At 34.0% G+C, this 20,455-nt stretch overlaps 1 protein-coding gene across 3 annotated transcripts; it reads left to right on the forward strand.

The window, feature by feature from the left end:
• The first annotated feature begins 8,406 nt into the window (after positions 1–8,406).
• LOC114325734 (uncharacterized) lies at positions 8,407–19,880 on the forward strand. Of its 3 annotated transcripts, none has more exons than XM_050656333.1 (3): positions 8,407–8,621; positions 16,950–17,052; positions 18,686–19,880. In XM_050656333.1, exon 3 carries the CDS (start codon positions 19,150–19,152, stop codon positions 19,756–19,758), a length of 609 nt encoding a protein of 202 aa, XP_050512290.1. In that variant the 5' UTR covers positions 8,407–8,621; positions 16,950–17,052; positions 18,686–19,149; the 3' UTR covers positions 19,759–19,880. The 3 variants fall into 3 exon arrangements, with proteins under 3 accessions (XP_050512290.1, XP_028129665.2, XP_050512291.1); XM_028273864.2 differs by having other exon boundaries at positions 18,686–19,031; XM_050656334.1 differs by lacking the exon at positions 16,950–17,052 and having other exon boundaries at positions 8,424–8,621.
• The last annotated feature ends 575 nt before the right edge of the window (positions 19,881–20,455 follow it).

Raw genomic sequence — 20,455 nt, forward strand, 5'->3', positions numbered from 1 at the left:
AATTTAACCTCTAACAAATATAACATTGTAATTTCCAAAATGCTTTGTCGAATATAGAAAGGCTTTCGACCGCATCAGACACGAAAAATTGATTGAGGTGCTATAAGAAGTAGGGTTGCACGGACACGATATAGCTACCGTAAGCAATACATACTGGAACCACACAGGATTCGTTCGAACATACAACGGAAGGAAACACCAATTACATATACATAGAACAAGGACTGCGTCAAGAGTGCATTCTGTCCCCTCTATTATTTAATGTCTATAACGAACATATCATCAGAATTCTGTTGACGATCGCCCTGAAGGTGCCACAGTCAATGGAATCATCATTAACAATGTAAGATATGCCGATGACACCGTGGCATTAGCGGAAACAGAAGACTAACTAAAAATATTGATTATCATATTATCAGAAGAAAGTCTCAGGCTAGGCTTGGACATTAATTTTTCAAAACCAAAATCATGGTATTCCACAGGAACCCCCATGAACAAATTACACCCAACATACAAATAAATTGTATCACCTTCAGAGTTTCCAAAGCTCCATATACCTGGGCGGAGAGCTAAATAGTCAGCTAAACCACTCAAAATAATTTAAAAGACCCATTTAAATAGCAAGGTTTGGTTTCATCGAATTCATTCGAAATGTGGATGTACCGCAGAATGCTAAGAATAAGCTGGACCAGCAGAAACTACGAATGAAGAAGTAATGGAAATAATGAACACACGTCCACGTCTGGTCAATACAATCAAAATTAGAAAGACATTATATCTAGGATACATAATGCGCCTTAGGGAATTTGAGCAGCTCCATACCACACAAAATGCATGCTTATAACAGCAAATATCATCATCATTATTATCAATCAGCCCTTTGCATCCACTGCTGGATATAGGCCTCCCCTATTTCCCTCCATTGTCCTCTGTCCTGGGCCCTTAGAATCCAATTAGTGGTCATTCTTTTTATATCGTTCATCTATCGCGTGGGTGAGCTTCCTCTACTTCTTTTATCGGTTCTTGGTTTCCACTCGAGCAACCTCTTTACCAATTTTCCATCTCTCAGACGGGCCACATGACCGGCCAAGTTTCATTTAAGCTTAGCCACCTGGTAACATCTGTGAATCCTGTTCTCAATCATAGTTCTTCGTTTGTTATATGGTCCCGCAATGACACACCATCGGCCTTTGAATCTTACGTTGAGCAATTCTTAGCTTTTTAGAAAATCTACTAAGCTGTAAATTAGTGCTGGAGGGCCAGATATTAGAACAAGTGCTAGAGTTTAAATAATAGTGTAGTAAAATAAAATTACACTACATGTAAATCAAAATGTAAATTCGTACAGGTTGAAACACATTTTATATCAAAATTTAGGTGGGTACAAAAGATATTTTCAAGAAAGTATCCAAATCATACAAGGGGATCATTCTTTAAATAATTAAAAAGCGGTCATTTTTGCAAAAAACTTTTTTAACTGCTGAGGTGCAATAACTAATGAAGGTGTATAGGAATATTTTTTACAAAGTTGAAGGGTAATTTTTTTACATAAGACTTACAAAATTAAATTTGACCCCCTATTTATTAAAATAATTATACATAAATCTTTAAAAACAAATTTGCAAAAAATTATTTTTAGCGTTTTAAATAAGAACTATAAAATAACTTATTTTACAGGAGAAGTTGCGCTATATTATCAGTATTAAAAAAATTGATCCAAAAACATTTAATATTTTTTGAGATATTGAATTTGTTTTTTAAATGTTACTCTATTTTCAGTTTCAAAAACGCGGTTGTTGCCAAAGAAGTATTCACCTGTATTAAATCTTATTATTTTTATTTTTTTGTATATTTTCGATAAATGTATCGATAAATTCAAATTTCAATTAAACTTCCCCCGAAAATGGCATTTGAAAACTATTCAAATTTGTTTATAAGGTTTTTTTTTAATAACGTCGCGGGGATTAAGCATTTTGAAATACCGTTTCAATAATTGGATTCCTGGGAATTTTTCACTAATTAACAAATTTTTTTGTCTTTTTTTCCTCTTCTTTTTTTTTCTTGGAGTTATATTACTACGGGCCCTTTTAGGGTTAAGTTTCATTAAGAATGTCGAATCTCTAAGTTGTAGATTCTAGACCTAAAAATATTAAGATTGGTCTAAAATCACTTAAATCAAATGTGGCTACTTACTGAGTTACAGGGTATTTTATTTAAAAATTTAAAAATTATTTTTACCAAGTACTTTCAAACTATTTGACGTATCCTTATCATAGTTGGCAGAAAGTGTGCGTACTATACAGTCTATTAAATTGTGATAAACAAAAGTTTCTAGCTACTACCAGAGGCGTACGACAGGGGATAGTTAATGGTTGTCCCTTCCCAAATTCTACCCCACTGAGGGAATTACTGTTTTAGTGAAATTTTTCGATTCTCTAATACTTTCTATGTAAATAATATACTCTTTACTGGTAACGATTAAGTCATTAGTTTTCGAAATATTGGACGTTAAAAATCAAACGGCATAGTTATTTTGATTCATTCATTCATTCATTTTAAACTTCCAATATCTCTCAAACTGATGACTTTATCGATTCCAATAAAGTTATTTACGTACAAAGTATTGGAGAATCGAAAAATTTCGCTAAAATAGTAATTCACTCAGTGGCGTAGAATTCGGGAAAGGTCAATCATTTACTATCTCCTGTCGTACGCCTCTGGCACTATTAATCACAATTTAGTAGGGTTTATAATAGCTACACTTTCTGCCAAGTATGATAAGGATACGTCAAATAGTTTTAAAGTACTTGGTAAAAATATTTTTTAAATAAAACACCCTGTAACTCAGTAAGTAGCCACATTTTATTTAAGAGATTTTAGTTAAATCTTAATATTTTTAGGTCTAGAATCTACAACTCAGACATTCGACATTCTTAATAAAATTTAACCCTAAAAGGGCCCGTAGTAATATAACTCCAAGAAAAAAAGAAGAAGAAAAAACGACAAAAAAATTTTGCTAATTAGTAAAAAATTCCCAGGAACCCAATTATCGAAACGGCATTTCACAATACTTAATCCCCGCGACGTTATTAAAAAAACAAATTATAAACAAATTTGAATAATTTTCAAATACCATTTTAGGGGGGAGTTTAACTGAAATTTGAACTTATCAATACATTTATCGAAAACATACATAAAAATAAAAATAATGAGATCTTAAGCAGGTGAATATTTCTTTGGCAACAACCGCGTTTTTGCAATTGAAAATATAGTAACATTTAAAAAACAAATTCAATGTCTCAAAAAATATTAAATATTTTTTAACCAATTTTTTTTTGCTTAATACTGGTAACATAGCGCAACTTAGTGTATAAAAAAGATATTTTATATTGCTTATTTAAAACGCTAGAATATTTTTTTGCAAATTTGTTTTTAAAGTTTTATATACAATTATTTAAATAAATAGGGGGTCAAATTTAATTTAGTAGGTCGTATGTGAAATATTTTCTCTTCAGCTTTGCAGAAAAAAATCCCATAGACCTTCATCGATAAGTGGCTGACCTCAGCAGTTAAAAAAGTATTTTTTTTTTTGCAAAAATGACCACTTTTTAATTATTTGAACAATGATCCCCTTGTATGATTTGGATACTTTCTTGAAAATATCTTTTGGACCTACCTAAACTTTGATATAAAATTTGTTTTAACCTTTACGAATTTGCATTTTGACTTTTTTTTATTTTATTAGGCTATAACTAAACATCACACTATCTAGCTACAGAAAACATCAGAAGTGGAAAATCAAGTGAATAGAGAAAACAGAGTTGCAAATTGCATGAATGAAACAAAAAATATCAAGATATAACTACTATCTTTTTCTGAAGCTATTTCTTTGTGGCATTTTTATAATTAAGTATTTTCTATGGGAAATAAGCCACAATTTTACTAAAAAATCAATTTATTAACGTTTCGAAGCCCAAATCGGGTTTCGTTGTCAAAATACAAAATACAGTATTTTACAAGTAATTTACAAGTATTTTACAAGTAATTTACAAGTATTTTACAAGTAAAGTTAATAAATTGATTTTTTAGTAAAATTGTGGCTTATTTCCCATAGAAAATACTTAATAACTACTGTCATAAGTACCACAATATATAACGCCTAAAAGAAGGTTAAAAAAGTCATAACGATAAGGTCATAACTTCTTCTATTTGTGTACCGTGCTTATTTTCAAGCGTTGGCTATTAACAAGCTGATGAAGTATTTCTCGGTCGGCAGCTTTATGAAACAACTCCTTGACCTCTCCATTTAATGTTGGGCAGCCAGAACAGTTGCTTTCTTCCAACTCAGCGTTTACCTTCGATTTTTCCCTGAATGGTTAACGGAGTTAGCGATATTTAGGCCGTCTCATTATATGAAAGAAGTATTCAAGCTTTTACATTTTTATGATGTTGGTCAATTCTCTTTGCTCTTTGTGCTTTGTCTCCAGCACACGTTCGTTGGATATGTGTGGTGTCCTCAGGATTCCGAGCATGCGACAGTACACCACAACTCGAACGCTTCCAATTTGTTAAGATTCTTTATTTTTGTTGTCCAGCTTTCACATCAATAGAACAAAGCTGACCAGACGTAGCACTTCAATACTCTTAGAGGCGTGGTCAATGAAAGACGCCAGCTAATAAAGCTTTTTCGTACAAGTTCTATATTGGTCGATATTTCCTCATCACTATCAACCCTGCAGTCAGTGCAGCTACCCAGATATCTAAAGTGATTCACCCTTTCCAGGACTTTGTTATCTAATTTTAGTACTGAACCTTCCCTATTAATTTTTCCGATATTAATTTCGATAGTAATTTTTACCATTCATTTTGTTTTCTTTGCATTAATTGTTAAGCCCTTTGCAGTACATTGTTGTTTACAGCGTTCAACAGGGTTTAAAGATCGTCTAGACTCTCTCCCATTATGGCGGTATCATCTGCGTATCTGATGTTATTTACAATTTTATCACCGATTATTTAACGCTTCCTCAAAAATTGGTTCGGTGTAGGCATTGAACAATGTCGGTCACATAACACATCCTTGTCTGACACCACGCTTAATAAAAACTTACACGCTTAATAGAAACTTTTGGCAGAAATTGCAGGTGGATGGCAGATAGATAAAATATAGATAGATAGACAACGTCGCAAACAAAAGCCGAGACAAAAGTCTACTATATCGGTGCCGCCCAAAATCCCGACAGCCAAAATCCCGACGCCCAAAAATTCTGGCCTGTCGGGATTTTGGCCTGTCGGGATTCTGGGGCGTCGCGTCGGCATTTTGGCCATCGGGATTGTGGCTGTCGGGATTTTGGCTGTCGGGATTTTAGGGTAGACTACTACTATACAGTGCTAGTCAAAAGTCCGTACCCCCCCTCGTATCTTTTGAACGGTTATACCTATAATAGTGAAATTTGGAGATAGGAAATAAACGGACGTAAGCTTCTTAACTAGTCATGGCAGGTGACGTAATAGTGACAGATGACTTTACAGCGCCACTGTGACAGATAATTTTAAATGGGACCTTATGGCAAGTGACACCTCGTTTGAAAGGTATTGAAAATACCTATTCAGTCATACTAATATTGTTTAAGTTTAAGCTAATTTTGACGAATTAATGAAATAAATATAAAATTGTAGTTTCATTTAATTAATTCAAAATTCAAAATTCCGCCTATGATTACTTGTCAAAAAGGTTGACGTTGACGTAAAAACTACTAGAGAATCGAAAAACGTCAACTTTTTTGACAAAAAAACCATAGGCGTACATTTGAATTTTTATTAATTAAATGCGAAGCTACAATATTATATTTATTTAATTTATTCACCAAAATCAACTAAAACACAAAAAAATTAGTATGGCTGAGTAGGTATTTTGAATACCTTTCAAACGAGGTATCACTTGCCATAAGGTCCCATTTAAAATTATCGGTCACAGTGGCTCTGTAACGCCATCTGTCACTATTACGTACCTGTCATAACTAGTTAAGAAGCTTACGTCAGTTAATTTCCTCCATCCAAATTTCACTATTATAGGTAAAACCGTTCAAAAGATAAGAGGGGGGTACGGACTTTTGACTAGCACTGTATATATATCTCAACACATACCTTCAACATAATATATGGCAGTGTTAGTTGTCGCCGTGAGAAGACTGGGTCTTCTAACTGGATCTTTGTTGAATCTTCATTGTCACCAAAAATGGTATCATTGCTCCTGTTGTAATGCTACCCTAAGTTAACATGCTCTTTTTCTAACTTGGCGACATCGCATTGAAGATGACTAGCTCGTTTGAAATACGTTCATATGGTTGCCTACCATCTTTTTATATATTTTGTTTAGTAGTCACATTCACTTTGTGAGTTTTTGTCCATGATCTTCCTTGTCTATATTTATAGTTGTACTCGCTTACTCAACATCCTTTATTTTATAACATTTTGACTCTGGAAGTAGACAAAGAGGTAGCCCAGAACCTAGACATAGAAGGACAGTGGAGACGACTATGTTAGACATACAGCTTCAGTAAACAATTGATAAAATTTGATATAAGATGGTTGTATTTTAAGTTTTAGACCATCCAGAACTTTTTATTAAGAATCACTTTTTTTCGTAAAATTAATAATAAAAGAGTTATCAGAATTGAAATAACTGAAAAAATAATGAGATCCATAATTTTTCAAAAAAAATTTTTTTTTTCAATTAGAAGGATGTAGTTGCATATTAGAATATAGTTTTTAATTCCAAACAACTTTTCATAATAGCAATTTCCAATATTACGAAAAATAAAGCTACTTTACTCTTGAGTGAAATTCAAACTTTTTGACATACCTCGTATAATATTTAAAAATTTGATATTTGGTGGTTAAATCTTAGGTTATGGACCATGCAGAGCATTTTATAAAGAATAACTTTTTTTCGTAAAATTAATAATAAAAAAGTTTGGCAGCGGTTGAAAACGGAAAGGGCTGCATGGCGAAATAGACTTGGGAAGTTCTAGGCTCTACTATATATTTTATTCCTGCTGTGCATATAGCAGAAGAACAACACGGCTTTAGATCCGGATGATCCTGTAACGATGTAGTTTTTATCGTCAGGCAAGTCATGGAAAAATCACTAGAATACAACTTCCCAGCTTACTGCTGCTTCATATATCTAAAAAAGTCTTTAACCATGTAGAGGTCAATGACGTAATTTACCTGTCATATAAACGAAACAAACCGTCAGATAATATCAAGACTATCGAAAACAAATACAGCGGGAATATCATACACGTCAGAATTAAAAACAAACTAACACAGCTGATACCAGTGAAAAAGGCATACGTCAAGGAGAGTCATTAAGCCCGCTGCTGTTTAACCCTATCATGGATAAAATTATTCATAAAGTCAAAAACCAGAGGATAGGGTAGAGAATGGGTGAAGAAATTACCTCTATAGTATGCTATGCATATGATGCCATACTTATTGCAGAGAGTGAAGATGACCTTCAGAGACTTTTATATCAATTTAATATAATAGCAAGAAAGTTAAGCATTGATAATATCACCAAATGAAAAAAAAATTACGATAATCTCTAAAGATCCCATAAGGTGCAAGCTGGAAGTGGACAGCAAAATAATCCAGCAAAAAAGAAGTATAATCTACCTGGGAGTGCTAGTGCACAGTTATGAATATACTGAAGCGGAAGTTGTCCAACAAATAAACAAAGCCAACAGAATAGCAGGATGTGTTAAACACATATCTACAGACAGAAACAAATGCCAAGATCTATAGGAAAGTAGTTAGGCCAATTATGACACCACAAGGACATAAACATACAGACTGATGGAAACGTGAGAAATGAAAATAGTCCGAGATATCATAGGAAAATCATTATGGGATAGACAACGTAGCACAGACCTCAACCTCAGGCAAAGCTGCAATATAGAGAATATAAATGACTGCACACTGAAAAAAAAAAGAATGGTATAGCCATATAAGCAGAATGGGAGAAGGAAAACTGGTAAAGATAGCATGAGACAGATGACCCACGGCCGAATGAGTATAGGGAGGCCAAGGAAGAGATGGTGAGACAACCTGGATATCTGATGAGGAATCATCCGAAGATCGAAGAGGCGCGAGCCTATTAAGGAAGCAGGAAGAAGAGAAGTATTTTATTGCAAATGTATTCTCTTGCTTTACTTAAACCCTTAAGAACAGGAAGGGCAAGGAAAAAATGGTATAAAATCCAAACACTGTTCTAACTAAAAACACATTGCGAAATTATTCATACCCACTCTAAGAAAATATTTTATCTAAATAAATATTTCTATATTTTCTACGAATTTCTGTTGCTGAAATCTTGAACAGCGAATTTGATTGGTCACGATTAATCTATTGATTACTAAACTACTTTATCGCTGAGTATGTTTTGACTCTATATAAAAATCGGAAAGCGAACTACAAAATTTTGAGTTTTTATTATAGTCCGACATATTTTTTGAAGTCAATACAATGTCTAAAACAATTGTTGTTTTAGCTTTAGTTTGCTGTATTGTAGTACATGTCCAATGTGAATCAATTATCTATTGTCCAGATCCTGCAAATCCGTAAGTGGTGTAAAATATTTAGGTAATCTACGTGATTTGTTTGTGTATGTAGTTTTTCAACTAACGATTGATACAATTCTATTATATCATTTACGTAAGATCGTTCTAACTATAACTTTGGAAAAATATAACAAAGTCATTATAGTCCAGAGAAATAAGATTTTTCTCGTGACACATCCCCCTCCGGGCCAAAACCAAATTTTTTTAATAGTATAGATATCTATATTAAAAACCTATATGTTTCCTGCAGCCGATTTTGATGATATATGTAGCTATAAACAAATAAAAATAAAAAATCGATTTTGATGATATACATAGTTGATGTGAAGATAAAAAATACCAAAAAGTAAAGCATCTAAACAAATTTGAGAATAAGGAACTCATAAATCGTCTAAAAAATGTCAATATAACGTTCGCTGAATATGTCTATCCTTATTTGTTGCTCAGAAAATTGCAAAATAAATCACAAATTTTGAGATTTTATAAATGTTCATAACTTATATAAAAATTAAGTTAGAACCTCTTATTACACGGAATGCTGAGACTTATTGTGCTTAAATCATATTTTAAATTTCAAAGTAATTGGTAAAATAGTTTAAAAGTTATTTAATTTGTTTATACCAAATTCATTTTTTGCAAGACTGTAAGTCAGAAAATTATGAGGTTACAGTAACACTTTCGGATAGTTTTTGAAAGAGAAACATTTTTACTATTAACTTAATAAAAAAAATGACTAAAAGTAATTTGAAACAGATCAAAGTTATTTTGTAAAAACATGTCGAGTTTTTGCTTACTTAAAGACAATTAGAATAACTTTTTAACCGTCACCTGTAAAAAAATATTTTTTTGTATTTAGAAAGACTGAATTTTTATACACGTTTAGAAAGAAAAACAATTGTCCTAGGACAATTAGAGACGAAGTTAGCCCCCCGTTTTTTTAATTCACATGTCCTTGCAAAATAATTTTGCAATATTTAGAATTATTTTTTGTCATTTTTTTAAATTAAATTAATAGTGTAAATCTTCTTCTTTCATAAACTATCCAAAGTATTATTGTAACTTCATCATTTTCTGACTTATATCGTTGCAAAACAAAATTCATTTGGGAAAAACGAATTAAATAACTTTTAAACTATTTGACCAATTGCTTTACAATTTACGGTATGATTTAAGCACCAGAAGTCTCAGCATTCCGTGTAATAAGAAGGTTTCAAGTTAATTTTTACGTAAGTTATGAATATTTAAAAAACTCAAAATGTATGATTTATTTTGCAATTTTCGAAGCAACAAATAAGGATAGATCTATTTAGCGAACGCCATATTGAAGGTTTTTATACGATTTATGAGTTTCTTACTCTCAAATTTCTTTAAAATGATAAAAAAATCAGTAGCATGTTGATGAACTGACAAATCATCCCTTGTAACGTCATTTAATCACTTCTAACGCCGACCTGAAGATGATCTGTATATTGTAGAGATGGAAACCGGTCGTCGAAGTAAATTAAATGATTGTGAGTACGTCTGTGTTTCTTTACTTCATTTAAAATGAACTCACATATGCAACCCATTCAACATCTTTCCTTACAGTATTTTTAATTATTTAACCCTTATGTTACTGGCATTTTTTTTATAAAACTAATATTTAGTCACAAAATGTTTACTTTTTTTGAGCCCTCATAAGAAATCAGTCACCTGGACCATTTTTAGAGACCACATAAAAATATTTTAAACAGCAAGAGTTACATGTGTATTTTCCCACTACTTCTCCAAAATCTTCTCAATAATGCACAGTATTTAATGTTGATATAAGGCAGTGTTAGTTATGTTTAATTCAATATTGAATAATAGTTAGGGATTCCAGGCCTATTTTCACCATTTACTACTAACAATCTAATTTTTTCATAAGTAGCTTCATTTTAACGAGACAGTCAACTTTTTCATTAAAACAATTTCCGTATGTGGTAGATAATAAATATAGCAGGGATAGTCCAGTCGGATTAGACGAATAAGAGGCCTAACCTTGCATGCCGAGCTGCCCCAAATTTAATTTTTCTAATCTTTATGGAGGGTCAATACTAGTTAAGAGTAGTCTAAATTTAAAATCTCGACTGAATTCCGCCCTTATGTTAGCCGTCATTTTGATTTTAAATGGGGACCGATTTTGCTCAATATAATCGCCATTTTCAACTTCTCTCTCGACAGAAAGTATGAGAATTAAAATTGTTGAAAATGTAATTTTCTATAATTTTGTTACAATTTTTTTCGTGCGGTCGATATTTTCAGTGTGATAGAGAAATATAATGATAGTTAGAGAACAATAATTATTGAATTATTTCGTTTATATTCGTTTATATATTATAGCGTTAGTTATATTTTATTATATTAAATAAGAGTATATAAGACAATAATTCGTCCCACAATAACGTATGGAAACGAAACATGGACTCTGAACCAGCGGGGAACGACAAAATTACTGCGGACTATCTCTGGGCCTTGCAGAGAAGAGACTACAGGAGAATGGAGAAGAAGACACAATTATGAACTCCAGACAATATATATGGAGATGAAAACATAGTCCGCTACATTAAAGCAAACCGAATACGATGGGCGGGTCGAAAGACTTCTGAACGTCACATTCTGGGAAAGGCCCGACGGCAAAAGGTTAGTTGGTCGACCAAGAAAGAGATGGAAAGACACAGTAGCCAGTGACCTACGCAAAATGGGAGTACAGCAATGGGAAATAGCTGCTCAGGACCGACAACAATGGAATGAAATAGTCAACGCGGCCAAGACTCACAGAGAGTTGTAGAGCCAAATGATGATGATGATGATTATAGCAACTGCGCTAGGATTTTCCTACGCCTTCTTTAAGTGCCGTCTCCTAATTAGAGGTTGGATATTATCATCACTATATTTACTCTATCTACTGCTGCTCTGAAGAGTTCTATAGAACTGCATTTAAACCAGTCCCTTAAATTCTTCAACCAAGACACTCTCCTTCTTCCTATACTCCTTCCGCCTCTTATCTTTACCTGTATTATCACCTGTATTTTCCTACATATTGTCATACAAATTGTGTGGTACGTTGTCCTGGTCATACTTTCAAAAGTTATTAATACCACGAGACCATTTTTTATTAGTAACAGTAGGACAAAGATATCACTAGAAAGGTTAGTGTATTTTTCATCCAAATAAAACAATGCCCTACAAAATAACAGGTATGTATCGCCATTCCGACAATAATCAGTAATAAACGAAATAATTCAATAGTTATGCTCTGTCATTATTTTCCCCCATGGCCATTAATATTTAACAAATGTATTAACGAGGGTTACTGGCCTGATGTATTCAAAATATCAAAAGTAATTCCACTTCATAAAAAAGGAAATAAAAATGCTCCAGACAATTACAGACCTATTACCATAGTACCAACAGTAACTAAAATTTTTGAAATCTTAATTAAAGATCGTATAGCAAATTATTTGGATAACAAATCAATTACATCTAACTCTCAATTTCGTTTTAGAAAAAAATACTCAACAACTAAAGCTTTATTAGCAGTAATAGAACATATTGTTCACGGTCTTGATACAGGTGAACCTACTAATGGTTTAATGTGTGACCTTACAAAAGCTTTCGATTGTGTGGATATTCAAACACTATTGATAAAATTGGAGTACTATGGAATAAGGGGTACCATACATGACCTTTTAAAATCATATCTTACAGGAAGAACACAGATTGTTGCATTTAATAATCAAGAATCTAATCCTTTACCAGTTTCAACTGAAGTACCACAATGATCAGTTTTGGGACCTCTGCTATTCTTGATACATATAAATGATTTACCAAGTGCCTTGGATAACATCAACTGTGTTCTTTTTGCAGATGACACAACCTTATTATGTAGAGGTAAAACTGATTACAGTCAGGAAATATTGGAAAAATCTAAATCCTGGTTTAACTGTAACAAACTTAAGTTAGACGGGCAGAAAACCCAGACAATAGTATTTAGTTCTGATAGATGGGTTAAACCATCCGAACCAGTAAAGTTACTAGGTGTTACTATGGATACAAGTTGAACTGGTCGCCCCATATTGAAGGATTGTGTAAGAAGCTCGCCTAACAGATTTTTGCTATGCGCAGATTGGCTACTTCTGTGAGTCGAGATATTCTTAGGTCAGTTTATTTTGGATTGGTTCATAGTATCCTGACATATTGCATACTTCTTTGGGGAAACTCGTCCTATTCATATAAAGTTTTCACTTTTCAAAAAGCAGAAATCAGAATTATTGACTCAGCAGAATATCGCGCCAGCTGTAAACCCTTGTTTAAAAAGTATGGCATCCTTCCTTTACCTTCAATATATATTTTTGAAACTTTGTTAACTGTTCATAATAATACACAAGATGTAGAAACACATGCTGATCAACATCACTATAATACAAGAAACAAAAGTCATATCATTATACCATATTCCAGATTGTGTGTTACACAACTTAATACAATAGATTAAAATCTGTATAATTGTTTGTTCATTTATTGATACAAACTTATTTCAAAATGATATTGTTAAACTTAATAAAATACCATTGTATGCACACAGTTTCGATTCTATAATTGACAAACCTATCACCATATTCCCTCGGTATTCAGATTGTAATATCTTAAACCAAGCCATGATAAAATCTATTGTGAATGGTCTCGGGTCGAACTTAACTAAAATATATACAGATGGGTCAAAAACGGAGCTAAATACAGGTTTGGCATTTTTTGTTTCAAACATAAATCATATTGAAAAGTACAGAGTCTCAAATTATTGTTCCATTTTTACCGCCGAGTCCTTTGCTATTGAAAAGGCACTAAAATGGTGTGCAACTCAAACATGCATGAATGTGGCAATAATTTCAGACACAAAATCAGCATTACAAGCTATTAGCGGTCACCCAATAACCCAATTCCGAAATGCCTTAAATTTGAACATTAAAAAATTAATTATGGATCTTAAACAAAATAATGTAACTGTTTCGTTTATTTGGACGAAAGGACATTGCGGAGTCGAAGGTAATGAAATTGCGGATATAGCCGCAAAAAGTAGTCACAGTTGCCACCATATTGACAATGTATTTAATTTAAATGATTTGAATAATGCTCTCAAACTTAATATCAGAAGGAAATGGGAAACTGATTACAAAAGAATTGCAAGTAAATCTACAAACCATTATTTCAGAATTCACCCTACACTTCCAAAAAACATTCCTCATTTCACCTTTAATTATAATAGAGAACACATGTCAGTATTGACTCGTTTAAACTTGAACCATGCTCGCTTTCCATCTCACTTATATAAAATTGGAATACTTAACTCCCCTGTCTGTAGTTGTGACAATATATCCATTGGTGATCTAAATCATATATTTCTAGAATGTTCTCTGAACTCTCAATCTTCTTCAATTCTGTATCAAGAACTAATTCATCACGAGTGTCCATTGCCACTAAATATTACAACTCTCCTTTCTTCCTCGGATAAAGCGGTACTAGATTCCATCATTAATTTTATCAGAAATTCAAATATAGCGGTATAGTTTAGAAATAGACAATATGAAATCATTTAATTTAATTAAGAATTTAAATGATTTGTGGCAAATAGATTTTGTCTGATGCCAGGATCTCTCACACACACACACACACACACACACACACACACACACACACACACACACACACACACACACACACACACACACACACACACACACACACACACACACACACACACACACACACACACACACACACACACACACACACACACACACACACACACACACACACACACACACACACACACACACACACACACACACACACACACACACACACACACACACACACACACACACACACACACACACACACACACACACACACACACACACACACACACACACACACACACACACACACACACACACACACACACACACACACACACACACACACACACACACACACACACACACACACACACACACACACACACACACACACACACACACACACACACACACACACACACACACACACACACACACACACACACACACACACACACACACACACACACACACACACACACACACACACACACACACACACACACACACACACACACACACACACACACACACACACACACACACACACACACACACACACACACACACACACACACACACACACACACACACACACACACACACACACACACACACACACACACACACACACACACACACACACACACACACACACACACACACACACACACACACACACACACACACACACACACACACACACACACACACACACACACACACACACACACACACACACACACACACACACACACACACACACACACACACACACACACACACACACACACACACACACACACACACACACACACACACACACACACACACACACACACACACACACACACACACACACACACACACACACACACACACACACACACACACACACACACACACACACACACACACACACACACACACACACACACACACACACACACACACACACACACACACACACACACACACACACACACACACACACACACACACACACACACACACACACACACACACACACACACACACACACACACACACACACACACACACACACACACACACACACACACACACACACACACACACACACACACACACACACACACACACACACACACACACACACACACACACACACACACACACACACACACACACACACACACACACACACACACACACACACACACACACACACACACACACACACACACACACACACACACACACACACACACACACACACACACACACACACACACACACACACACACACACACACACACACACACACACACACACACACACACACACACACACACACACACACACACACACACACACACACACACACACACACACACACACACACACACACACACACACACACACACACACACACACACACACACACACACACACACACACACACACACACACACACACACACACACACACACACACACACACACACACACACACACACACACACACACACACACACACACACACACACACACACACACACACACACACACACACACACACACACACACACACACACACACACACACACACACACACACACACACACACACACACACACACACACACACACACACACACACACACACACACACACACACACACACACACACACACACACACACACACACACACACACACACACACACACACACACACACACACACACACACACACACACACACACACACACACACACACACACACACACACACACACACACACACACACACACACACACACACACACACACACACACACACACACACACACACACACACACACATAATTGTTTGTTAAACCTAAACAAAAATATTAATATTAAGGCAATGAATTCTAAACAATTTTATAAATTAGCAAAACACGTCCTGCTGGAACACTGTTTCTATAGTATACAGGAATTTGCTTGTTTGAGCTCCTAGTGTGGTCGTTTTTATGAAAACTATATTACACCTAACTGAATTGTTTTTTTTTATATTTTTATATTACTATTTTTTACTGCATATGTTATATTATGTGTTCTTGTATTATTTCTTAGTTATTTCCTATGTATACAAAAGTGACTTATTTATATTGTGACATGACATGTAATGTTAACTATGTAAAAATTGTCAATAAACGTATCTATCTATCTATCATAAATCGGAAAATATCGATCGCACGAAAAAGATTGTAATGAAAGAAATAATTATAGAAAATCATATTTTCAACAATTTTAGTTCTTATACTTTTTGTCGAGAAGTTGAAAATGGCGGAGATATTGAGCAAAAACGGTTTCTATTTAAAATAAAAATGACGGCTAACGCAACGGCGGAATTCAGTCAAGATTTTAAATTTAGACTACTATTGACCCTCCCTAAAGATAAAAAAAATAAAATTTGGGCAGCTCGGCATGCACGGTTAGGCCTGTTATTCGTCTATAACCCGACTGGACTATCCCTGCTATCTTTGTTGTCATCCACCTTATACGGAAATTGTTGTAAGGAAAAATTTGGTCGACTCGTCAAAATGAAGCTACTCACGAAAATTGAGCTTGTTAGTACATGGTAAATGGTGAAAATAGCCCTGAGATTACTGACGATACGTTTATGCAAAGTATTAAACTAATTTTTAGAGGATACCTGCAGTTTGAGGAACAAATAACATCATCTTTTCCTACCACTATTCCTGTACACTTTCCTTCGAGTGGTACTGAATTAGAAATTTCGTGTTTATTGGTAAGCATGTAGAACAAATTATATAATATCTATATATTATCTGTTTACAACGTTCTCCGTCTTCCGATACCCGTTCGTTATTCCTCTTTGTCCTCACATTGATCTACTTGCAGACCTACTTGCAGATGAAAGGGGTATGAAAGTAAATCTATGTAGAACAAATTACCTACTATTAAATCCTATTAAATATTTATTTACAATTAAGTTAGAGATACGTTAATAAAACAATATCGGGTGTTTCATTGTTTTCAACTTACAAACAGATTTTGTTAAATAATAATTGCATTGTAAAACGAAACCAAGAGACGTCTTATATTTCAGTTCGTTCAGAGAGTGACATAAACCTGCTTACCGTTTTCAAGCTCATTAGCTGTCATCAGAAAGTGTATAGGGCTTTTCACCGATTGTCATTTGTTTCGAGCTTCTGTCATATGTTGTATAATCTGTGTATAGTATTAATATACACGTATTATACGACATATGACAGAAGCTCGAAACAAATGACTGTGAATAAAAAGCTCTATATATATGACTATCTCTGAAGAACTGAAAAAAATCCGACTGCTAGTACCGAATTTCAACAAAATACATGATATGAATTCCGTGTTGTCAACTACATAATACGATTGAAACTTTTATTTTAACCTTCCGATGACCAACATTTTTTTGTTACACGGATGACCAAGGGGGAAAAATGACCCCAGGTCAAAAATGTCAAAAATGACAATTTACAAAAAATAAAGATTTTTTTTTTAGTTTTTTAATTTTTTTTATGGCATGGACTTTATGTCATTCAGCCAGTCACAACATGAGTATTAGTGTCATGTGTAGTGTATATGTTGAGTAAGTGTCTTGTTACTTTGCAAAGTCGACGTCATTAGCGTAAAACTACTTGGAATTACACATAATAGACGGTATTCTACTAAACATCAACTTCAGAATATATTTGATATTCGTAAAATATAGGGAATTTTTTTTATTTCAAAATATGAGGATATCTAGAATGATATTAAAGTCAAAAACAAAAATAATGAGTTAAAAATTGAAACTACTTTTGAATTTAGTAAAGAAAAACATACGCTGGGGTCACAATTTCCCGCGCTTGGTCATCCGAAGGTTAATAGAATTAAAAATAATATTAAAAATAAAACTTTTATTGAAACCAAGTTCCTGGTAACGCCTTCGTGGCTTCTACAATTTTCAAACTAACCGAGTGCTGAAAAAGGAAGGCCAGGGGAGATCTGAAAATTGCATTTCACTTCCTGCCTGTTCAGTGTGGCAAAATTCCAACGAAAACTTGATCCCGCCTACTGAATGATATCGTGCATACCTTTCCATTTTGGGATGGTGTTGAAGGTATTCAAAAGGGATTATTTTTAGTCCACTGTCATGTATTTATAAAAGTATGAGGAAATGCATTAAATTATAGAAATGTTAATTATGGCATCTAATAGGGAAGTAGTATGCCGAAAACTAGTAATTATTTGAGATTTTTAGGAACAAAGGTATTTAGAAAATCGGATGTAATGCAACGTTTTTAACCCCCCTTGTCCTTCTAAGGTAATCGGAGGGTACCCTTTGTATTACGAAATGATCAAAAACATGGAATTTATATTTTTGACATCATTTTCAGATAGATTGCGGTGATAATGTCACAGCGAAGATAACTGCAGGAATTGGATTTCAGGTTACAGTAGATGAATTGGTTTTTGAATCATGGGAACCATCAACCTGTAAAATACAAATTTATACTTCACATGCAGATCTTACATCTGCTTAAATTACACTACAAAAAAAATATTTTAATAACAAATTATCACATTTCATTTACCATTTTCAAATTTATCAATTTAAATTTATTAAAAATGAATAACCATTTTCAATTTATTAATTTATGAAATGTAGGCACCAATGGGCTTATTTGTCGAGCTACTTTGTGTACATGAAAAAATAAATAAATTAGTAAACTATGAAGTATTGTTCAATTGTTTTTATTTTGTTCATCTCAATTTGATCCTCATCCTGAAAGTATGACTTTCCGCACTAGTTAAATTTTTTTTGGAATGTTCATTTAAAGATGGAGTTACTACAAATAAAATGGTATTTTTGGATGGTAAAATGATTGTGAAAAGCAATAGTTTTAAGTATCTAGGATCGGTATTACAGAGTAATGGAGAAATAGATGAAGATGCATGCAGTAGAATTAGGGCTGGATGGATGAAGTGGAAAGAAGCGAGTGGTGTGTTGTGTGACAGAAAAATTCCAATGAAGTTGAAGGGAAAATTCTATAAAACAGCCATAAGACCGGCTATGATGCACGGAACTGAATGTTGGGCAGTGAAAAAGAAAGAGGAACAACGAATGCATGTGGCGGAAATGAGAACGCTTAGATGGATGAGTGGAGTGACAAAGAAGGATAAAATTAGAAATGAGTATATTACGGAAAGTCTAGGTTTGGCACCAATTGATGCCAAAATGAGAGACCATAGGTTAAGATGGTTTGGTCATGTTCAACGTCGAGACGTTAATCACCCAATACGAAGAAAAGCTGAAGTGCAGATTCATGGAAGGAGTAGGAGAGGAAGACCAAAGAAGCCCTGGGGGGAGACGATAGGGCAGGACATGTTGGTAAAGGGGGTTAACATTGATATGACCCAAGATAGAATTGTGTGGAGAATTGCAATTAGGGAAGCCGACCCCGCATAGGGATAAGGCAAAGAGAATGATGAATGTTTAATTTTTTTTACTATTTTCAAATTTAATAATTTAAAATTATTAATGTGTTTTTCTGAAGCTATTTCCTTGTGGCATTTTTATGATTAATTATTTATATGGGAAATAAGCCACAATTAAAATGAAAAAATAATTTTATTAACGTTTCGACGCCCAAATCGGGTGCCGTTGTCAAAATACAAAATGTATATAAAATTATTTTTTCATTTTAATTGTGGATTATTTCCCATATAAATAATTAATCATTAAAAATATTAAACTGTGAAATGTACCAATGAGCGCAGTTGTCGGGGTACTTTATATAAATAAATAAATAAACTATGAAATCTTGTTCAATTCCCTTTATTGTTTTCTTTTCATAGGACAGTATTATTAATCATGGATGAAATAATAAAAAAATAAGAGCCAGAATAGATACCCAATGGGAGAAAACTAATTTAAAATACTCTACTATGCAGACGACGCAATATTAATCTCTCAAAGTGAAGATGATTTTTCGACACCCCCATGGAACAAGGTTGTAACTCATTTTAAGCGAAAACATGAACTTTTAAAAATATATAGCGAAATGATTACTCTTTTATACTAATGCGATATGATATTTATAACATAATAATAGACCAGGGTGCATCTGTAAGAATAATAGTACATTTGGACGTTGAGAGGTGAC

This window comes from Diabrotica virgifera, chromosome 7 (assembly GCF_917563875.1).
Source record: "Diabrotica virgifera virgifera chromosome 7, PGI_DIABVI_V3a".
NCBI lineage: Eukaryota > Metazoa > Arthropoda > Insecta > Coleoptera > Chrysomelidae > Diabrotica > Diabrotica virgifera.